Source organism: Nothoprocta perdicaria, unplaced genomic scaffold (assembly GCF_003342845.1).
Source record: "Nothoprocta perdicaria isolate Ctin4 unplaced genomic scaffold, notPer1 scaffold_56, whole genome shotgun sequence".
Classification (NCBI taxonomy): Eukaryota; Metazoa; Chordata; class Aves; order Tinamiformes; family Tinamidae; genus Nothoprocta; species Nothoprocta perdicaria.
The window spans coordinates 2125760-2144526 of record NW_020455821.1 but is presented as its reverse complement, the minus strand read 5'-3'; the positions used below and the strand labels follow the sequence as shown (position 1 = coordinate 2144526).

Here is an 18767-nt window from a genome sequence, read left to right as displayed (position 1 = left end):
TTTATCTCTTGTGCAGAATGTCCTCCTTCAGTGCTAGAAGTCAGGCACTAGCACTGGCCTCCACATTTGAGCTTGCACTGGTGGACAGCTATGTACCATAAAGGAAATACAGTACCTGGACAACGGAAGGCAAGAAGAGGAAGACAGGGCGCTACTGAGGGCTCGCACTGTCAGTAGCGGGCAGTATTCTAGCAGGTGCCCGGAAAACCCATGGAGATCACTTAGCATGCACTGTATAATCATAAATACTTCTTGCAGGCACTGTGGGTGAAGGCACAGCCAAAAAAGACAACCACAAAGACAAGCTGGAATACAAAGGCATGAATTCAGCTGCGCCCGAGGCAGAAATCGTGCCCATGCCCCCCGAAGCAGAAGCTGGCGCAGGCGGGCGCTCAAGGTGCCCACCCAGGCAGAGCACRGTGGTGCAACTGAGCTCTGCTTCAGTGGCTCTCAGGTATTAAAAAGCACCGCAGTCGGGCTGTGTGGCTAGCCAGGCTCGTTGCAAACTACTGAACAGAAGCAGGTGAGCAGAGCAGTTGCAGTGAGCGTGTGCCGGGGCTCGCGAGCGCTTTCTGCAGGCTGCTGCGAGGAGGAAGCCCATGCCTTCCCCGTCAGGCTGCTCGTCTGCTAGGAGCAGCTGCCACGAGCGCGGACATTCACAGCCCCCGGGTTGCTCACGTGAGTCCGGTGAAAGCGACGCCRCTTTCCAACCACAGGCATTAGAGGCAAAGAAATGTCGCCTTCCTTCCCACTGGCCATGGAGACTTAGTCCAAGCTCCATAGGAGCACTGAGCAAAGCATTTCRGCACCTGGTTAGAGATGGGTTTCACCATGGCCAAGCCACAGAAGCTCCAGTGACCAAAAGAAATGGACCCTGGCTTCTGTTGTGCACATCACAAGGTACCTACGGGCTCTGAAGATAAGGCTAAACATTATGCCTGACGTCCCATTAAACTACCATTTCAGATACCAGAATTCATCTGAGTAAAAAGCTATGGTTTCTAAGCAGCACAGCACATCTAAGGCACATGTATGCATGCAAGCCACCATCACTGCATTAAGACATTGCTGGTTTGTCCTGAAGAAGCAATGGCTGCTAGTACGGAACAAACATACAGGCTTCTTTTCAGCACTAATCCTCCTCCCCAATACTGAAAATACTATATACTGCTGACAGCATAATGTGCAACATATATAGCTTGATTGGAAAGCATGGGGCAGAACTTTAAAAAATGTACAGGATTCCGTTTAGAACTCCAAAGTTCAACAAATGCCCTATTTTAGGGTGAAAACAATTATAAATCTGATAATGATGCACAGCATCCATGAGTGATTTTTCCTTAATTTTGAAATAGTGTCATTAACTACGACATATATTGTAGGTTTACATTTCTAACGAGAAATAACAGAATTGAATATTTTTTTTCCTATCACAAGTGATAACCAGTGTTTGATATCTTCTATTTTTCTTCCAAGAAATATCAGTCTATCAACAGTTTTAAAATAAAATGTTTTCTGTAACAATAGAACTTTAAATAAAAATATGATTTTGATTCAGATACTTTTGAGAAGATATGGATACTTTTCCAAGATCTTCTGACAAAGTAATTATTAAAACAGAGACCAGATGAGGCCTTAAAAAGACAATATACTATATTTCAGACAAGATTGCACCTCAGTTTTTCAAATAATATCATAGTTGCAACATTACTTCATCATTTCTTCTTTTAACATGCTGACAATTTCCAGCTAGCCCACAGGTGAACTTTTTTTTTTTTKRWTTTTTTTTKKTTTTTTTTGAATTCTAGCTTAAAGGAATAAGAGTCAGTAATTTATTCAGCACATACTGTATATGTCTTTTCACCTCCAATTGACTATTGATCATTAATAAGTTAAAAAAAAAATCCCCTCTGACCATAATCATTATCCTCATGAGGGATAAATGATTCTTCAGAGCTTAAGTGTTTCTAGTTCTATTAAAAAATATACCATGGTATGATTTCTTAATGTGTTGCTACTTTCGCAATTGGACCCTATGCAGTTATGCCTTCAAACTCTTCCTTCTGTTCCACAAGGTGGTTCTGTGAGCTTTAGGACCTCTGATTGAAGACAAACTGATATAAAACCCCCAAATGGAGTTGTCTTCTGCTTAATCTGCCTCCCCCATTGTATGTCAGGGGTCTGGTAGATCCGATGTATCCACTATGACTTTAATAAAAATAGTATCATCTTTAATATACGTTCCATTCTCTAGAACAGTTTGAGCCACAAAGACGGGACAGCCAGATGCAATGTTCATTTCTCCAGTTGGCTTCTTGAAACTGCTGCTGTTCGGATCTGGCTTGAAGGCATCTCCTAAGTGGCGTCGAGACGGTCCCTGATCCATCAGCATAAGAGTCACTTTCTGTTTAAATGGCCAAGGCAGCAAAGCATCATATTCTCCACGCATTATAACAAAAAACAGCGACAAGTGCGTCCCTTTTCCCATGCCATCTCCATTCAGGTAGACTCTGGCACACATCTTGTAGCCAAAGTATCCAGTATAAAAGGGCTGGCTGTACAAGGACAGAGTCTTCCCCATGACTGCCTCTTGCTTCCGCCGCTTATAATCGCGAATTTTCCAAATTAACACTCCGTTGTAACTGGCAGTTTCTAAGACTTGGAAGCGGAGGTCCATGTCAGCCAGCCGAATATCATGAACACTCAGCATCTGATCGTGTCTGCTCAGCTGGGTCTCTAGCAGGCCTGTTGGAAAATGGGGAGGACAGGGATGAGAAAAGTGCTTACTTTGAAAACTGTTAAGTGTGTSTATGTATATACATGTATCTGTCACCAACGCTGCTTTGGAAGACATTTTCTGTCTTAAGAACCAGACCACCTTTGGTGACATTCAAAACAATTTTCACTGCTTCTAGTTTGCCAACTGGAAATTAGGTTAACTGGGATCCTTACAAACATGGTGTCAATCATGCACAGAGTAAAAGTCTCAAATATTCAAGTCAGGAAGCAATACAACCACAGAGACATCAATTTTTGAGATAAGAGTTAAATGCATTATCTGTAGATAATCATCATCAGTGTAGGCCTCAGAAGGGGTCCAAGATCCTACATAATCACTCTGAAATTCAGAAGCACCACTCAGAGTTGCTCAAAAAAGATGTTATGTCTCATCAAAYGTTGATCAAAAGAGAACAGAAAATTCAAGCTAAGTGTTATTCTGCATTATGTGATCACATGCTTGGTTTGTAGGGGGAGTTGTTTCTAATGTCTCCTTTCTCTTGCATGAAAGGTCTCTACACATACATCACTCTATACATACTGGCAATGCTGGCTAAGCAGCAATACAAAGAAGCAGATACATTTGCAAGACAGGTTTATCTTACACAAGTTATTTAAACATGAAGTTCCTTGGCCTGCTTGAGCTGTTAAATATGATCCACACTATCTTAGCAAACTTTGCTCAGCAAACCTTCAGATTCCATGGTATTCTTGGATTAAATATCTCACTCTGTAGGAGTATCAAAACAGAAGGCTTCAGGTGGATAAGCACATTGTTAACACAGGGTTAACACACTTGGTTTCCTAGTCAGGAATCAGCACGATTAACATTCTTGACGTTTCCATAGGGAAAGAAAACTCAATGGGAGTGACACTGCAGGGATATCACCTTGACACAACTGCTGTGTACTTCACTGCACTGTGCTTACACTTACTTGTGTTTCGAGCTCCTTGCCCTGCAGTTTTATCAACGCTTTCCAGCTCAGTCACTCTGTTCTGGAGGGATTCGACGCTGCTCTTCATGCTGTCGGCCTCCTCCCAGTTCTGTCGGAAGGGGCGGATTTCCTTGTCCAGTTCTTTCAGCTTCTCTGCTTGACTGTCTATCACTCGCTTTATGAAAYGATAAAATAGAGTTAAAAGAAACAAAAAAAGACAAATTATGTGATTTAAACATGAATTGTATTTTGATTATGGTTTATCTCAAATATAAACAGGTTTCACTAAGGTCTATTAATAGCACAAAACCTTCAAAATACAAAATAATAAGGATGGAATTAAAAACAGGGAATTTAAAAAAGATATGCCAACACTCCTGCAGAACTATCCTTTTTTGCTACAGGGCCTTGGAGAAATCTCTGGGACATCTCAGCTTTTATCAGTTCCAAAACAAAGCTTTAACTTAAATAAAAACATTGCTAAGCCCCAGTATTTATAAAGCTCCTGGGAACTAATATTAGAACACATAAGATTAGAATAACCAACACAACTATTTAAAAAATGATAATGTGCTCTAGACTAGAAAAAAACAAAAACAAATCCCCCTTCAAACTTTTAATGCAATATCTCTGCACTGGTGTTACAGGCTGCTATTTGATTTCATTTGGGAGCCCTTAAGAAGCMTAGGACGGGCACAGCAATAACTTACCATGGCGTGAAGCAAGTGGCTGCCCACGTGCGTGTGTTTACAAGGGGTAAAAGCCCAAGATCCTACCCCAGGAAACACGTCAGCATTCCTGCACTCCACACGGAACAGGAGCCTGTGCTCCTGCATGTGCAGATACAGCAGCACCGGCAGCAGGCTGCAAGCTCACGTAGTAACTTGAGCCTTAACAACAGCTTTTTGTGTCAATGCCTTTAGAAGCACAACTCCTAAAGAGTGTCAGTGAGGCTAGTACATCTAACCCCCCTAAGTGCTTTTAAAATCCCAGCCCTTGCTTCCTAAACTGAATACACYACGCATCCCGAAGCTGCTTGCTGGATTTTGGAAAGCCATAAAATATAAACACTCAAGGCATAGTGAATGCCACTATTCTCTCGAGCAGGGATATTGCAAGCACCTCAGTATCTTATAAAGAACACATTCCCCAGACTACTTCAAACTTGATGCAAGAAATACATAGTATTTTATATTTCACATCCAAGTTGGACTAGCAGGAATTTTAGCCAGAACCCCATATTTAGTTGTGAAGTTCAAGTGATAACAGAAATAATATACTGAGACAAGAAACTACTTTTGCTACCAGCTACAGTTAAATTCCAACTCTTAACTTTACATACAGTATCATGTAGTGCAAAAATATTTTTTTTCTTTTTTTTCTTTTTTTTTTTCTTTTTATTTTTTATTTTTAAAGCAACTCTTGAGTATAAAACCAGAAAATACAAAGTTACTTTGCCCTTGCTTTCTGGTTAGGCATGTGGATTCAGTGTTCCCCACGGATGGGGAAAACCCTTTTGGCTCATGCAACCTTCACTTCCCCTTCTAGACATTTGCTTTTAATCATGTGGTTTTCGGTGATACTGAAATTCTGTAATGATTAATTGATGGCTGTCAGTTTGACAAGCCAACTAGTAAAATCATTATGTTCCAGGATGGTTTTATTTTGTTGCATTTCAAAATTACTACCTACCACTGCTAATTTCAAAATTAGCCATTTCCTTCCGTGCTGGTACTTTAAAACATGCTTATATATAGATTTTATATATTTTTAAATATATATCAGTTGCAATAGAATGTTTTTGTGAAGGAAAGCTGTATACTGAATCTCAAARACATGGGCTGTGGTCCTAGACATCCCCTCCATCAGCTACCAACATATTCATACCCTTTTCTCTCAGATTGCTGCAAATCAGAAAACAACATAGAGGATCCTTGTTGGTTGTACATACCAAATGCAGGATGCCATAGAGTGGCCTGAATTAACATCGTAGGAGCAAAGCCACTACATTTTGCCAGCAGTTTACATTTAACATACAAAAATACATATAAAGTGTGCCCCTAAATCTGGTCTTTCCCTTTTCTCTCAGCAAAACAAGCTCTCCAAGCAGGAACAATGTTGTTATGAGTCTGCACAGTGCTTCATACAAACTCCCATCTCTGCTTGGCACATTTTGGCTCTAACATATAGGAGCCAACACAATATATAAACACCCAATATATAAATGCTACACAATAGGTAAATACATTTTCAGATGAAACTGGAAAGTGGCAAAGATACAGAAGAACTTTAAGGTATTTTTGCTCTGGGAGAAAGTTTCTGAGAGCTGTTAAGAGGGGCCATGTCCCCTCCACCAACCTGCAGACAACACTCTACTCCTCTGTGTATACATAACCTATTTTGGTTTTTAGCTTGTCAGCATTTTATCTCCTATAGATCTTCATGACAATTCAAGAGAAGTACAATCACYAGAAATAGACCTATATTCCACTTTTGAAAAGTGCTAGGATTTCTATCTTTTTACCCAACAGGAATCTAGTGGGGTCTCATGCTGGGAGATGGTGACATACTTAATCTGAATTTAATGCAGAAGTGGAGAATTTCACTCTAATTATGCCATTAGAAAGCACACAGATGTCTCACACTGTACTCATAAATTTTCAAGTAGATATCAATTTTCTGCATGGATTTTCTATTCCAGCAACTGACCTCCCCATATCATTAATCCACAGAGCTATGGTGAGCCCTGGTAGGCCACGGAGGGGTCTTATGGATGTTGATTTTCATCTGCTTTTTGTTTTGTTTTTTAAATAAACTATTTTCAGAATTTCAGCACTATTATTAAGAGGAGAATTTCACAATTTCATGAGAAACTAAAGGAAGCTGTATTTTTAGTTATCCATCTTTTAGATGTTCATAGCAAGTTTTTCCATGGCAACTGACATAGCAAAACTGAAAAGCCAAAAAAAAAAAAAAAAAAAAAAGGAATTAAAGGCACTACTTGACTGAGGAAACGAACTGTGCATCCTCCTCTGAAGGAATTTATTATCTAACTAAGCATCTTATGTTCATAAGGTCATTGCTTCTTTTGTCTGAAGCACTACATGTTCACACTCAGCTTTTAAGTGCTTTGAGCAAGCCAAGTTGTAAGAGAGRCTGGATGTGAAAGTTCCTTTCAACACGGCAGCAATCAAGAAAATACCACGTGCCCTCTTGGTAAAGCTGGTGGAAAGGAGGCAGAAAAAGCAGCAATGCTTTCCTTGGAGATTGGAACGTGCAAAATTGACTTATCTCAAGGCTGAGGTTCCTGCCAGTGCCCAGACACCTTCCATGCTTCTACGCTAGTGGCTCCACAATGACTCACTGTGGAGATGATGCCAGCTGATTCCAATGGAATAGTTGTTCCCAGGCCAATGAAGATCACACGACAACTGCTGTTGACACTGCACCGGCAATCACCAGCGTGCAAAGGGCTTGGAGCCTAAGCAAATAACACCTGTAGGTCCACACTGGAATTGTCTATGGCTCTGGCATAACTACTTTCCACACAGTGTGGAAAAATAATGTTTCATGAGAGGTAACTAATTCCTTCAATTCCTAGTGGGCAAAAGAAGGTGACTAGTCAAATTGCCCAAGGAAAAATAAACTGGGGTGCATCTCCAGAGTGCCCTTAGCAACCTAACTAAACCAGGGAGATCCAAAAAGGAGAAAGAATCAGGTTGAAACAGCTCTAGAACAGTTTGGTTTTTTAAAAAAAAGCTATTTTAAAGCTATGTAAAATAGCTCAAACTGCTAAGAAGCAATAGAGTGGGAGAAAGAAAACAGAAGAGAAACCCCAAATACCCTCTCTACTACTTGCTACAACTAAAATGCCACCTGTTGGAATCCGCCAGCCACTTTTTTTTTCCTTCCTGAACACAAAAGTTTTGAGAATTTACCCTGTTAACACTCTTACAACTTTGGCAAGTCTGTAACATGGTAACTGGTTGGCAAGACAAGCGAAAAAAAAGAAAAGAAAAACTTCAGTCTCCTTTTTTCCAATTCCTTTCTCACCACAGATTATGGAGAGCCAATGTGTAAAAAGCCCCTCTTATATTAACTTACCTCCTGGTAGATTCAATCAGCAGTACCAATAGTTTCAAGATTTACCTTCCCAGTGTCAGAATGCAATACTGTGAGCATTCAATAATACCCTAAACAATCATCAGACGATACTATGTGGTGCTATGGAGTTAATATGTGGACAGATGATGGCAAGAACTGAGTGCTGTAAGGAGAAATGTTGCTGTTGCCAAACTCGCAGGTTCCTTAGACACCAACATTGAGGGGCTCCTGGCTCTCAACTCTTGCACATGCTCCCCTTTGAATTTCAGCCATACGTTAGTTTGAACACTTAAAAATGTCCTCAAGTATCTTTTTTTCTTTGTTTACTACTAAGCAAACAGGACACTTTCATTTACATTAAATTTAAGGCAGATGCTAAAGCAGCTATCTGTTAACTTAGCCATGGACATGCTATAATGATGTGTAAGTGATATCTACGCAATAGTTTGCCAAATGTCTCTGGAGTTTTTGCCTAACTGTGGTCAACAGCATGCAGGACAACCCCAATTCCCAGCACCCACATTCCACGGGAGCTCTGAGTGCAAAGCAGGCTATTTCACACCGTGTTAGAACATTCAGGGGGCTTCTTGGTTTGACCCTGGCTTGTGGCCAGGCGGTTCAGAGCATAAAATGAAACTCAGACCTACTGGCAAAAGAACATACAGAGAGGTTTCCCCAGAAGACTCAAACACAAGAAATAATGATTTAGAACGATGTTTAAATGCATTGCACTGGATTTAGATTAATTCCGCACCAGTCTTTCTGTCCATGATTAATTTTTTTAATATACTAGAAAACAGAAAAGAASCATACAATAAATATATAACAGTTTTAAGGGGCCTAATATTCTCCTCCAATTTGGCTGTAGTTCCTCAAGCAAACTTTTTTTTTTTTTTTTTTAAACCAGGGGGAAAAAATCCTGATGATGATTCTTCAGATGATATTTGTAATTTTAATTCTTACCTGTAAATGAAGTATTTTAGATTCATTATTCCGCAGCATTTCCTTCTGTCTTTCAATTTCTATTTCAAAGCTACAAATCTGATTATGTAAAGTTTGTATACTCTTGTTCTTTTCCAAACTTTCATTCTGGAGCAAGGCCACCTGGAAAAAATTCTACAATTACTCCTGCCAATGTTTATTAAAGATACCTACCAACTTCAATATTTTTAAGCTATCTTACATACATGATTGAGATGGGATCCTAATAAAATCTCTCTCCACATTTTGTTAGAAGAAAAAACATAAAACAAAGGCTTCTGATAGCTACTTTTCCACTTCCAGAGTGCTACTGGTATAATTTAAGCAAATAAAGGAGCAGAGAGGCTAGACATAAGTTATGTAAGTATAATCTTTCATTTATCTGTTCTGCTGTGTAATGGTTTGGGTTTCTTGGAAGAGCTGAAAAGCTGGGCAGGAGAAAGAAACGCTCGCCTTTCCCCTCCCAGTCCAGTCTATTCCTRTTTATACAACATTTAAATAAACATGGCATCTGCATGGGACTGGCTTGGCTTCACAGAACGTGATGGTGATGGAAGCTACTGAGATGGGTAATAGAGCAGGAATCCATAACTGAGGGCAAATCCAAYGGTGTCTCCTAGTAGAGAATAAATAAAAGGCTAGAGATGCAGATTACACATAATATTCTCTCTCTCTCTGTATAGACAATTTATGAATCTATTCATTAGTGACTCATTCTGATCTTAAAGCATGAGTCTTGTTACAAGATCATCATATTTTATATCTCTTGGGAGATGACAGTAATGCAATAAATATTCTCTGTCACTGAAGATACATCCTATTTTGTGCTCTGTTTATTAATGCAGTGGTGGTGGGGATGGAGTCGTTCTGTGCTTTCCTTTATTTTAAAATCTCATTTTCCACAGGCAAGATTATTCAGATGCAATTTTTTTTTAARTAAGACTTAAACATTCATCTCAAGAAGACATTTAGACATGGCTTGACTGATTAGATCCAAAGTTAGATCCCTATGTGGATAGGAAGCAGCACTGCTTTTGATCAWGTGAAGCACATCACAGATCAATTATCTGATAGCTTCACATCCCAGAAGAATCTAACACAGTTATAAACAACTATAGTTTATGAGGTCAAGTAATTTTTACCTGCAACATGGACATCCCTGTAGCTGTCCACTACCGTGGCTGTCCTCTGATCAGACATGACTGTATTAGTTGTAGGGGGCTGTATTTCTGCACTCAAGAACCTAACCAACATTAAGCAATTCTGTTCTACCCATACTAGCCCMCACTGAACCAAAAAGAATTGCCAGAGGCCTGCAGACACTCAGCATGTACACTGGACAGCTGCCCCAAAATATCCCGGGGCAATCTTCATATTATATGTCTATATCTAATTTTCAATATAGTATAGCATGCCTGTGTGTATGCACTTATATACACACACTCACATATAAGAATTGCTCATTTTAGATATGAAAAACTAGCAGAAGCAGCTCACAGAAATGAGCCTAGACTAATTTTGCCAGCACAGAGGTATCCTGGTATGCTGAAGGAATACACGCCCAGGCACTGAAGGTAGAAAAGATTTTACAGAACAAACAGAAATTTAAACTGGTACCCTGCCTCCCACCTATTTCAGATCTGCTGGGTGGCTGCTTTAATTTTGCATCCTCCTTTTCCTTAATGAATCAGAGTTATTTAGTTAATTGTGATCTTTACATTCCTCTTCTCTCACTCTTTCCTCCCCAGGCCTCCCAAAGCGCCACGTTTCCTTTTTTGTACAGGCTGCAATAGGTGGGCCTGGCTTGTGCTGAGATTTTCCACAGTTTTACAGAACAAGAGGAATAGTATTATGCCCTGCAGTCCTTAATCACACAGAGCTGCCACTGCTAGCTCAGTAATTGTAGTTCAAGTGGTAATTTGTGAATAAGAAATCTTTAACATTTTTTTAAAAAGTCTCCTAATAGTATTTGGCATTAGCTTTTGCATTTAATTTTAAGCTAAAAAAAAAAAAAAAGCATAAAGGAAACACAGCTTCTATTTACAAAATACATCATGAATCAGATTCTTTTACTCCCTTCTCATATTTGAAACACTAAGTATAAAACAAATCTATTCTTATTCAGCTGTTTTTCAAATCAAGGTGTACTGTTGCTTTATCGCATGCTTAAAAAGGATGAAAACCCCTTTTATGATGCAAAGAATCRGATTAAAGCAGACAACGTCCGTCTTTAAGTCATACATTAACAGGTAAAAAATCTTTTAAAACGGATTTCTTTAAGGATAGGAAGAGGATACAAAATTAGAAACGAATTGTTATTTTCAACATCACAAAAATCTGTGGGAATTCAGACTCTCAGAGTAAATAAAGCACCAAATTTTCAACCAGCTCCCAGAAATTTTGATTCAAGATTTTMAGCCTGACCTCCTCTTACTGCTTCTAGCCAGTTGTACCCCTTAAACACAAAGCTGTGAACTTAGCACAAGCTTCGCAGCCCCRAAGCCTTTCGGCCTGTGTGCTCTGCAAACTCGCTGCCCTGGAGAAGGCAGCTTCTCCTTCCCCCTGCACACAAATCAAGTCGAGTGTCTCTGCTGAAATCTTGACCCCACCGAAACCAGTGACACGACTTCTACTGACTAAAACTGGGGCGAGGATGTGAGTGATAAGCATCAGCTAAGTCAACTTTGCACCATCTTCCTGCCCTGCATTGATTAATTTTTTATCTGGAAGAAGAGAACAACAGTGAAGTTGCAAATCATTTTATTACCCTTCTCTAGCATTAAGTCACTGACATATGATATGCGGTTAGCTATTCTTGTAACTTGGCACTGTCCTGGGATTTCCAGTGATTCAACTCATTATTACGAATAGGAAGAAGTCTACAAAGCAGGAAGTGAAAAGAAAAAAAAGGGGGGGAAAAAAAGAGGCAAACAAATAAGGTTAAGCAAAAACAAGAGAATAAAAAACCTGAGTGTAAAAATGTAGCCAAGTGTTTATTCTCTTAGCTCTACAAAAGACACACACACACACAAAGCTACTACAGCATTTTTAAATGATAGAAAACCTCCCAGGACACTGACAAAAGGCAGAGAGAGATCTACAGTAGAAGTCAAAGTGAACACATTTTTCTCTAAAGCTATAGCTTTAATCAGATTAATGGCGAGGGGGAAGCCTATAAATCTGTATTTGCTAAAACCAAAACCCCATACTGTTCCTTTATTAACACAGAGATTGAAGTGCAAAAGCAAACCAAAATATTTTTTGATCAAATTTATACGAGCAAGAAAAACTGTATCTGATTAAAATCACCCTAGACTTCTCCCAGCTTCCACAGGCTGTCTCCTAAAGGGGCTCCAAGTTAAACAAATAACTAAAAATAATAATAAWAAAGGTTTCCATGAAACAAGCTGCTTGGGACACCATTATATTTTGCTCTTCCTTTTAGTCTTTGCCTTCAAATTATACTCATGTGCCTGCAGGACCTTGCTGGAAATCCCTGGGATTACTGTGGTGGCCAAACAGGGAATATGCTCTGCAGACAGGGCTCGCTGAGCTGTCGGCTGCCAATCTGCTGCGAGGGGACAGAAGGCACCAGYACAGACACCCAACCAGCACTGAGCTGGGGTCTTTACTCTCACAGAAATCTCCAACTCGCTCTAGAAAAACCTGAAGAAGCTCCTGACTCTCCTGCCTGTCTTTACGGAATGTCATAATTTTGTGGGCTGTACCCCAACCTCAAATTAGAAGAATTATTTTCATGCCATTTAGAATAAGCTCCTTCGAAAGATTTAAGATAAGCTATTTGTTCTGAAGCTTTGTATTTTACATTTTAAGTTTTTATCTTATTTGAAGAATATAAGGTTAAGTCATTTAAACCGWTCACATGATTTAAATGTCCCTGGTGTGATCTCCAGCATCTCCCAAATCCAAAATATTTGCTAAAAAGCAAGAGTGCCAGGGAAGCACTGTAGCTGAGCTTTATTCTGGTCAAACAGCATGCCTAAAGACTTTCAGCATGCCTAACTTAATCAGCCTTTGCAGGTCATTAAATTTGGAGAGCAATAATGAAAGTGAATAAAGTAAACAACTAGTTTATTACGCAGCATTCCTGATAAATCTTATCTCCAGAAAAATACTGAGGAAACAAAAATATAGATGAAGGCACTGTAGTACAGTTTCCTGAAACCTTTCTTTCACTGGAAGGCAGCTTGAAGAGGAAATTTAATATAGGACAACTTAAAGTTACCAATCAGGATAACTGAATATAGAGTTGTGAAGCCATGTTTCTCCCAGCATTTTTATATAATAAAGGTACAGTTATGCTAAGTGACTTGATTACTTTTGGATCCTACTGGTGCTTTAGCTGTACTGCTGAACAGGTGTCAGACAAAAAAAATGCTGTTTCCTCAAATACTTTGATATGATTTAAAGAAATCAATGAAAATTAGAAGTGAGTAGAAGATATACCTTATTTTCTAGAGCATTGCTCCACTCTTTCAATAAGTTAACATGCTGCACTGCTGAGCTGGCTTCATGTGCTTTAATTTGTTGGTTTGTTCCCTGTGACAACAAAGAATTTATACATTTTAGCCAATYCCACTTCTTTTAAACCTACAAAGAAAGAGTACATCAAGACATCGAACCAAYGCTACATATTTTGGTTCATGGATGCACGTTGGAGAAATGCAGAGAGAAGGCAATTCTACTTGGGATTTACAGAAGTCAGGAAGACATTTAGTACAGCAAGTGTTTTATTCAACTGCCATGTATCTCCATCCAATGCATCAATACATCCAAGGTGACACAGATTAACAGATTTACAAAGYGAATTGTATTTTAGAGTCTTCTGGGTAGCTTTGAACTAAATAAATTACAATGAAACTCGAGTCATAAAAAAAAACTAACATGTCCAATTCCCCAAATCATAATTTAACTTGTGTTATATTTCATAAACAGCTCTATGAGCTTTAAGTTTCCCCTCAGCTGAGCACTGAAGAAAAATATTCAAGATAAATTTATCATCACTGGAAACTGCCAGCTTTATAATCTTCTCGATATTACAATAACTATTTTGTCATCCTAAAATGTTACCATGATTGTTCTGTGATATTCTGATATGCTGCCTCTGCACAACCTATTAGTGCTGTTACAAATAACCACTATATAAAGAGTTTACAGAACACACATAGATCATATACAGAGTACATAAGATGCAGACCATATCAGTTCATTTGTATTGTGTTGCATTACACTTTCTTCAGCAAGTGTCCTGCAATGCAGTATACATTAGTTTTAAGGATAGATACGTTGCAAAGCAACTGTAAGGATTTCAATGATCATCAAGGTATGTACTCTATATAAAATACTAAAATATATATGTGGATATATGTACATATATGCACACATATACATACATAAAATGAATGGCAATACAGAAGACATAACAGTGGTCAGGGTTATACTACTGATCAGTTCTAGCACTAAGAGCATTTCTGTACTGTCAGTATTTAGAGGGATGAATGCTCCTTGCTTAAGAAACAAGAAATTCCTGCAGGAAGCAGTTTAGAGAAAAGTGCTGCTGCTCATAGTTCTGGTCTCTATCATGGCCTTTCAAAGGAATGATACTCTTTGATAAACTCCATATTTTCCTGTCAGCAGTTTCTGAAATTTCCTCAGTAATCCCTTAGTTAYGTAAGGATCAGAATTGCCCAAGATACAGGCAGGTAATAAGGTGCAGGAAGCAAAATATAGTAAGAAAATGGAATAATACACCTGAAAATAAACTCCAGGGCTTGGCTCTGTTTTATTTTAAAAAACAGTCCATTGTTTGCCAAGATTAAAAGCTACAATTTGGTAAGTTTGGTGCTATGGTTTTATTACACAATTATGTGCACACAGACATATGAATGCACATAAAAATACATGTCTTAATTGGGCCAATCCATGTTTAATCTTAATGAAAATATTAAGACACACAAACGAGAGAAAATATAAACATATTTAGCTCAAGAAAATACTTTCTTTGCAACAACTGAAGTTACCAGACTCTTTTCTGAAGAACAAAAGTGAGTTTCCTCTTATTTAAGTAGAGAGTTCTTCACATATATCATCTTCCTATGTCAACAAGATACACCTAATAATTGAATTCTCAAAGCATTGARGGAATATGTGGGACTTTTATATTGTATATTTTTGAAGTGCAAAACCAAACATCTGATGCATAATCACTTGTGAAACTGGGTAACTTTTTCTTAACCAAGACTAGAGAAATTCAGAATTTTCATGTCAAAGCGTTAAGTTCTATTTGCAGATTTTCATCAATTGGGAAGTATAATTGTTATATACTGACCTGAAAAGTGCAGCCATAACGCTTAAAACTACAGGTACTTGGGGCATTAATACATTCTGACAAATGTGCATTCAACTGCAATAGGAAAAAAATGTGAGTTTTGGCAAAAGACGTTTGCATGATAATGCTCAAAACATAAAGGGCACAAGGTTATCAAATTGGTATTGTGTGCCATTTGCAGAACATACAATACACGTGTGTATATTTTCTCCAATCTGACCTCAAGTGCAAATACTATATATACACATATGTAAACCACACGCACATGCCAATACAGTATACAGTGTGATACATTTAATATACAGTGAAACTTCTACTAAAGACTATTTCAATAGGCAACCCAATTTAAAGAAAAAGCAAACAAAGAACACACTCTACAGTTATCTGTATGATTTCATTTGACTTCAGTGAATGACTAATCTTTTCTTAACAAGTGATTTTTACTGGTCTTCTGGATAAGTCTTTTAAGATCAGTTTCACTGTAGTAAAGTACATCTTCTCCAATCCTAATTTCACAAGAAACCAATTTTTCAAAACATGCAATTCTCAGTGCCCAAATTTAACGGTTAAACTACACAGAGACTGCGTGAAACGGACAGTTCTATAATAGATACAGGATAACCACTTTTATAAATGCAGTACACAGGATTAAAACCAGTTAGTAAAAGGCCTGCATTTTTCACAGATTGAGATTTATTCCATTACTGTGGTTCATTACGAGCACAGTGCACTTTTCATTTCAATTAACCAATTCACAGAAGCGTGTACATATATGCAGACAGCAGCCATTGCAGCACAGAAGGCAGCAGTTATATGCAAACTGCCTAAAAGAGCAGAGAGCCCTTTTGGGAAAGGACAGCGTAAGAATGAGATCTGCAATTTGTGTTTCCCACAAAGCAGACGGGAGCTAGGGGCTAGCTCCTCAGCTGGCATCATTTTGGGGGTGGTTTCAAGATCTCCTTTGAAATTCCCCCACAAAAAGCCCCAGGCAGCTTAGCTCATCCACCTCCAAGAAAAGAAGGGGTGAACCAATTCTGCTTTGAACCACTAGTTCCCAGACAGGACAGCCTTTAAAATCTGGTAATGCATAAAATCTGAGATGCATMAATCTCCTATGCATAAATCTCACCTATTATATTCTAAACACTATTTCTAAAGATTCACACTACGTCTCGAAAGAAACACATGGTTCAGGAAAAAAAAGATCAAATAAGAGAGAGATGTGATGCAACTGGCTTAACTAGAATGCCACTTCTTCCATTTCTCAAGGCCAGAAGTCTATCGACAAGTTATGAAATAAAAATGGAAAACTGCCTTTTATTCTAAAAGATATTCTCTTTCTACATGTTACAGAATTTTCTCAAACTGTTAGGCAGGCATTTTGCCATTTTCTGCAATAGAGTAGTTCCATCTAACTGTGAAGCTGAGTAACACTTCAACAGTATAGAAAAAAATTAAACAACATACAACAATAGAAGATTCAAGGAAGGCAAGATGCAAGATGATGATTAAATTCTATTCCTACTAATTGCTTCAGACCCAATTTCAGCTACTTGTGGAAAAGTTATAAATTCCATGACACACTGATCCAGGCTTTAGCGGTAAAGTTATCAACTCTCAGACACACCTCACCTCGAAACAGTGCCAAAGTCAAGATTCAAGAATAAGCCTAAGTGCTAAGATCTAACCTAGAAGCAAGCRCTGACAGAATGGGCCCAAATGGCTAGTACAGTTACAGACACACTTTCTCTCTCAGTATCCAGCATATAGATTTTGCTATCCTGTGTTCTATCAAACACAGACTACAGCTGTGTTTGTGAGRTGCCTTATTCCCCTAGTGACTATGACACGATTATTAATTCCTAAATATACCTTAAGAAGTRGAAAGAATCCAACTTGGGACGTAAGTTTGAATGAAAAGAGAAAAGTTCATCCTTGTGTCTGAAACACAGCTTAGAGGAGTGCTGAAGAGATAAATAGACTCCATCCTATCTTAGGTGAATAAATTTTACTTTAAGGAAAAAAAAAATGCACCTTGGCTTTGACAGACGTTACATCTACTTATAACAGAACATGGATCTTTTTGACCAAGACAGGGCTTTTCCATCTGGCCAAAGTACTAAGGGAAACTTCTATACAATAGAGAAATCATCACTGCTCGTTGCATCTGGCTGTAGGAATGCCATTTCCACATAATCCTGTGTCTTACACTAATACTCGAAGCATCACTTTTTATGTTTTTCACCAAAACATGATAGATTTAATGGCACTTTATATTTTTCATGGACCAATTCTACACATTATCTACTTGTCCATATGATTTTTCTATCTTTCTTAACTCATGTCAGCGAGCACTGAATTTCCGTTCTCTCATTCTGCTTCAGCACATGCCAGCTATGGCTACCCCGAGAGGCTGCTCTACTGTGCTCAACAGATGCTTCACACTAAGGGGGGAGCAGGAGGGGTATTAGAAATGAAAGCAGGAAAGACATGCGCTAATCTTGCACAAGCTGAGTGTAAAAGAGACAGAAAATTAAGGGATTAATTAATTTTTGCAAGATAACTTTCCAAAAAATCTTAAAAAAAAATTTGAATGTTGTCACACTTAACTGTGTGGTAGAAAAAGCTTTTCTTTAGATCTCACATTTTAAAAAATAAATGGCTTCTGGCAAAATTCTTGCGAGATCTTAYTGAAAAAAATTACTATTACTTAGTATTTCAGCACAATATTGGACACAATTACTTACCTCGCTCCTCATGAGTGTTTTGACACTACATTTATGAGGGCATGAAACCATTACACACGGGCAGTCTGCATCTTCATGTTTCTACAAAGGAAAAAGCAAACAAATCACAAATTAACCCTTAATCTGAAATTAAAGAGAGGGCTTACCTGGAAAGAAAAGCATCCTACAATAGTAGGAAATTACTAATACAATAATAAAATTAATAAAATAGTAATAGATAAGGTATTTACGGCAACGTTAACCCTATTGTGCAAAGTGTCACAGAACRGCAATTGCTTGAATGGTTTATGCTTTTAATAGATGGGTTTGCAGTCTGAAAAAAAGATTTTCTTCTTGTTTTTCTTTTCCCAACGCATAGTTAACCTACTTGCTCTYCACGACACGTTTTCACTTAGAGCAATGCAGCAATAACAGACAAGTCTTCTCGCCAAGAGCTACCCGAAAAGCGGGCAGCCTTTGGTGAGAGCAGCCCCTGCACAGGAGGGCAACCRTGTCGCACACCCGCAGCATCTGGCCTTCCTCGCTGCCACACATCAGCATGAATCACACTGATCAACAGCCCCAGCTCAAGGAGATGGCGGAATCTGTCGTGCCGCAGGGYGGCCATTTTGATCGGAGCCCAGCTGAGGACAGCGCTGCAGGCAAAGCGGATTGCTACAGGGAACGGAGGAAGCAAGGGCTCGTCAAAGTTAATTTACACTTCTCTTTTTCTCATCAAAAATGAAAAATCTGGGGGGAAAAGTGACTTTGTATCAACTGAAATCCATTCAACCTGAATTTCTGGTAGTTTAGAAAAGAAGGAAACACATGGTTAAGGTGCGTAAGATTGCTAGAAAGGAAGAACAGGTGGCAGTAATGCCCAGCAGTGATGTC

At 38.7% G+C, this 18767-nt stretch overlaps 1 protein-coding gene across 9 annotated transcripts in view; it reads right to left on the bottom strand.

Annotated features, from left to right (window-relative positions):
• Positions 1–1623: 1623 nt before the first annotated feature.
• TRAF3 (TNF receptor associated factor 3) overlaps positions 1624–18767 on the bottom strand; it is a 56405-nt gene continuing 39261 nt past the window's right edge. For 7 of the 9 annotated variants that reach the window (XM_026048694.1, XM_026048700.1, XM_026048699.1 and 4 more), the window contains 6 exons: positions 17895–17975; positions 15148–15222; positions 13266–13358; positions 8781–8921; positions 3714–3888; positions 1624–2745 (listed from right to left, as the gene is read on the bottom strand). In XM_026048694.1, the coding sequence (XP_025904479.1) occupies positions 2174–2745; positions 3714–3888; positions 8781–8921; positions 13266–13358; positions 15148–15222; positions 17895–17975 (1137 nt within the window). In that variant the 3' untranslated portion in view covers positions 1624–2173. The remainder of the gene's footprint in view (positions 2746–3713; positions 3889–8780; positions 8922–13265; positions 13359–15147; positions 15223–17894; positions 17976–18767) is intronic. The other 2 variants (XM_026048701.1, XM_026048702.1) reach the window with 2 other exon arrangements.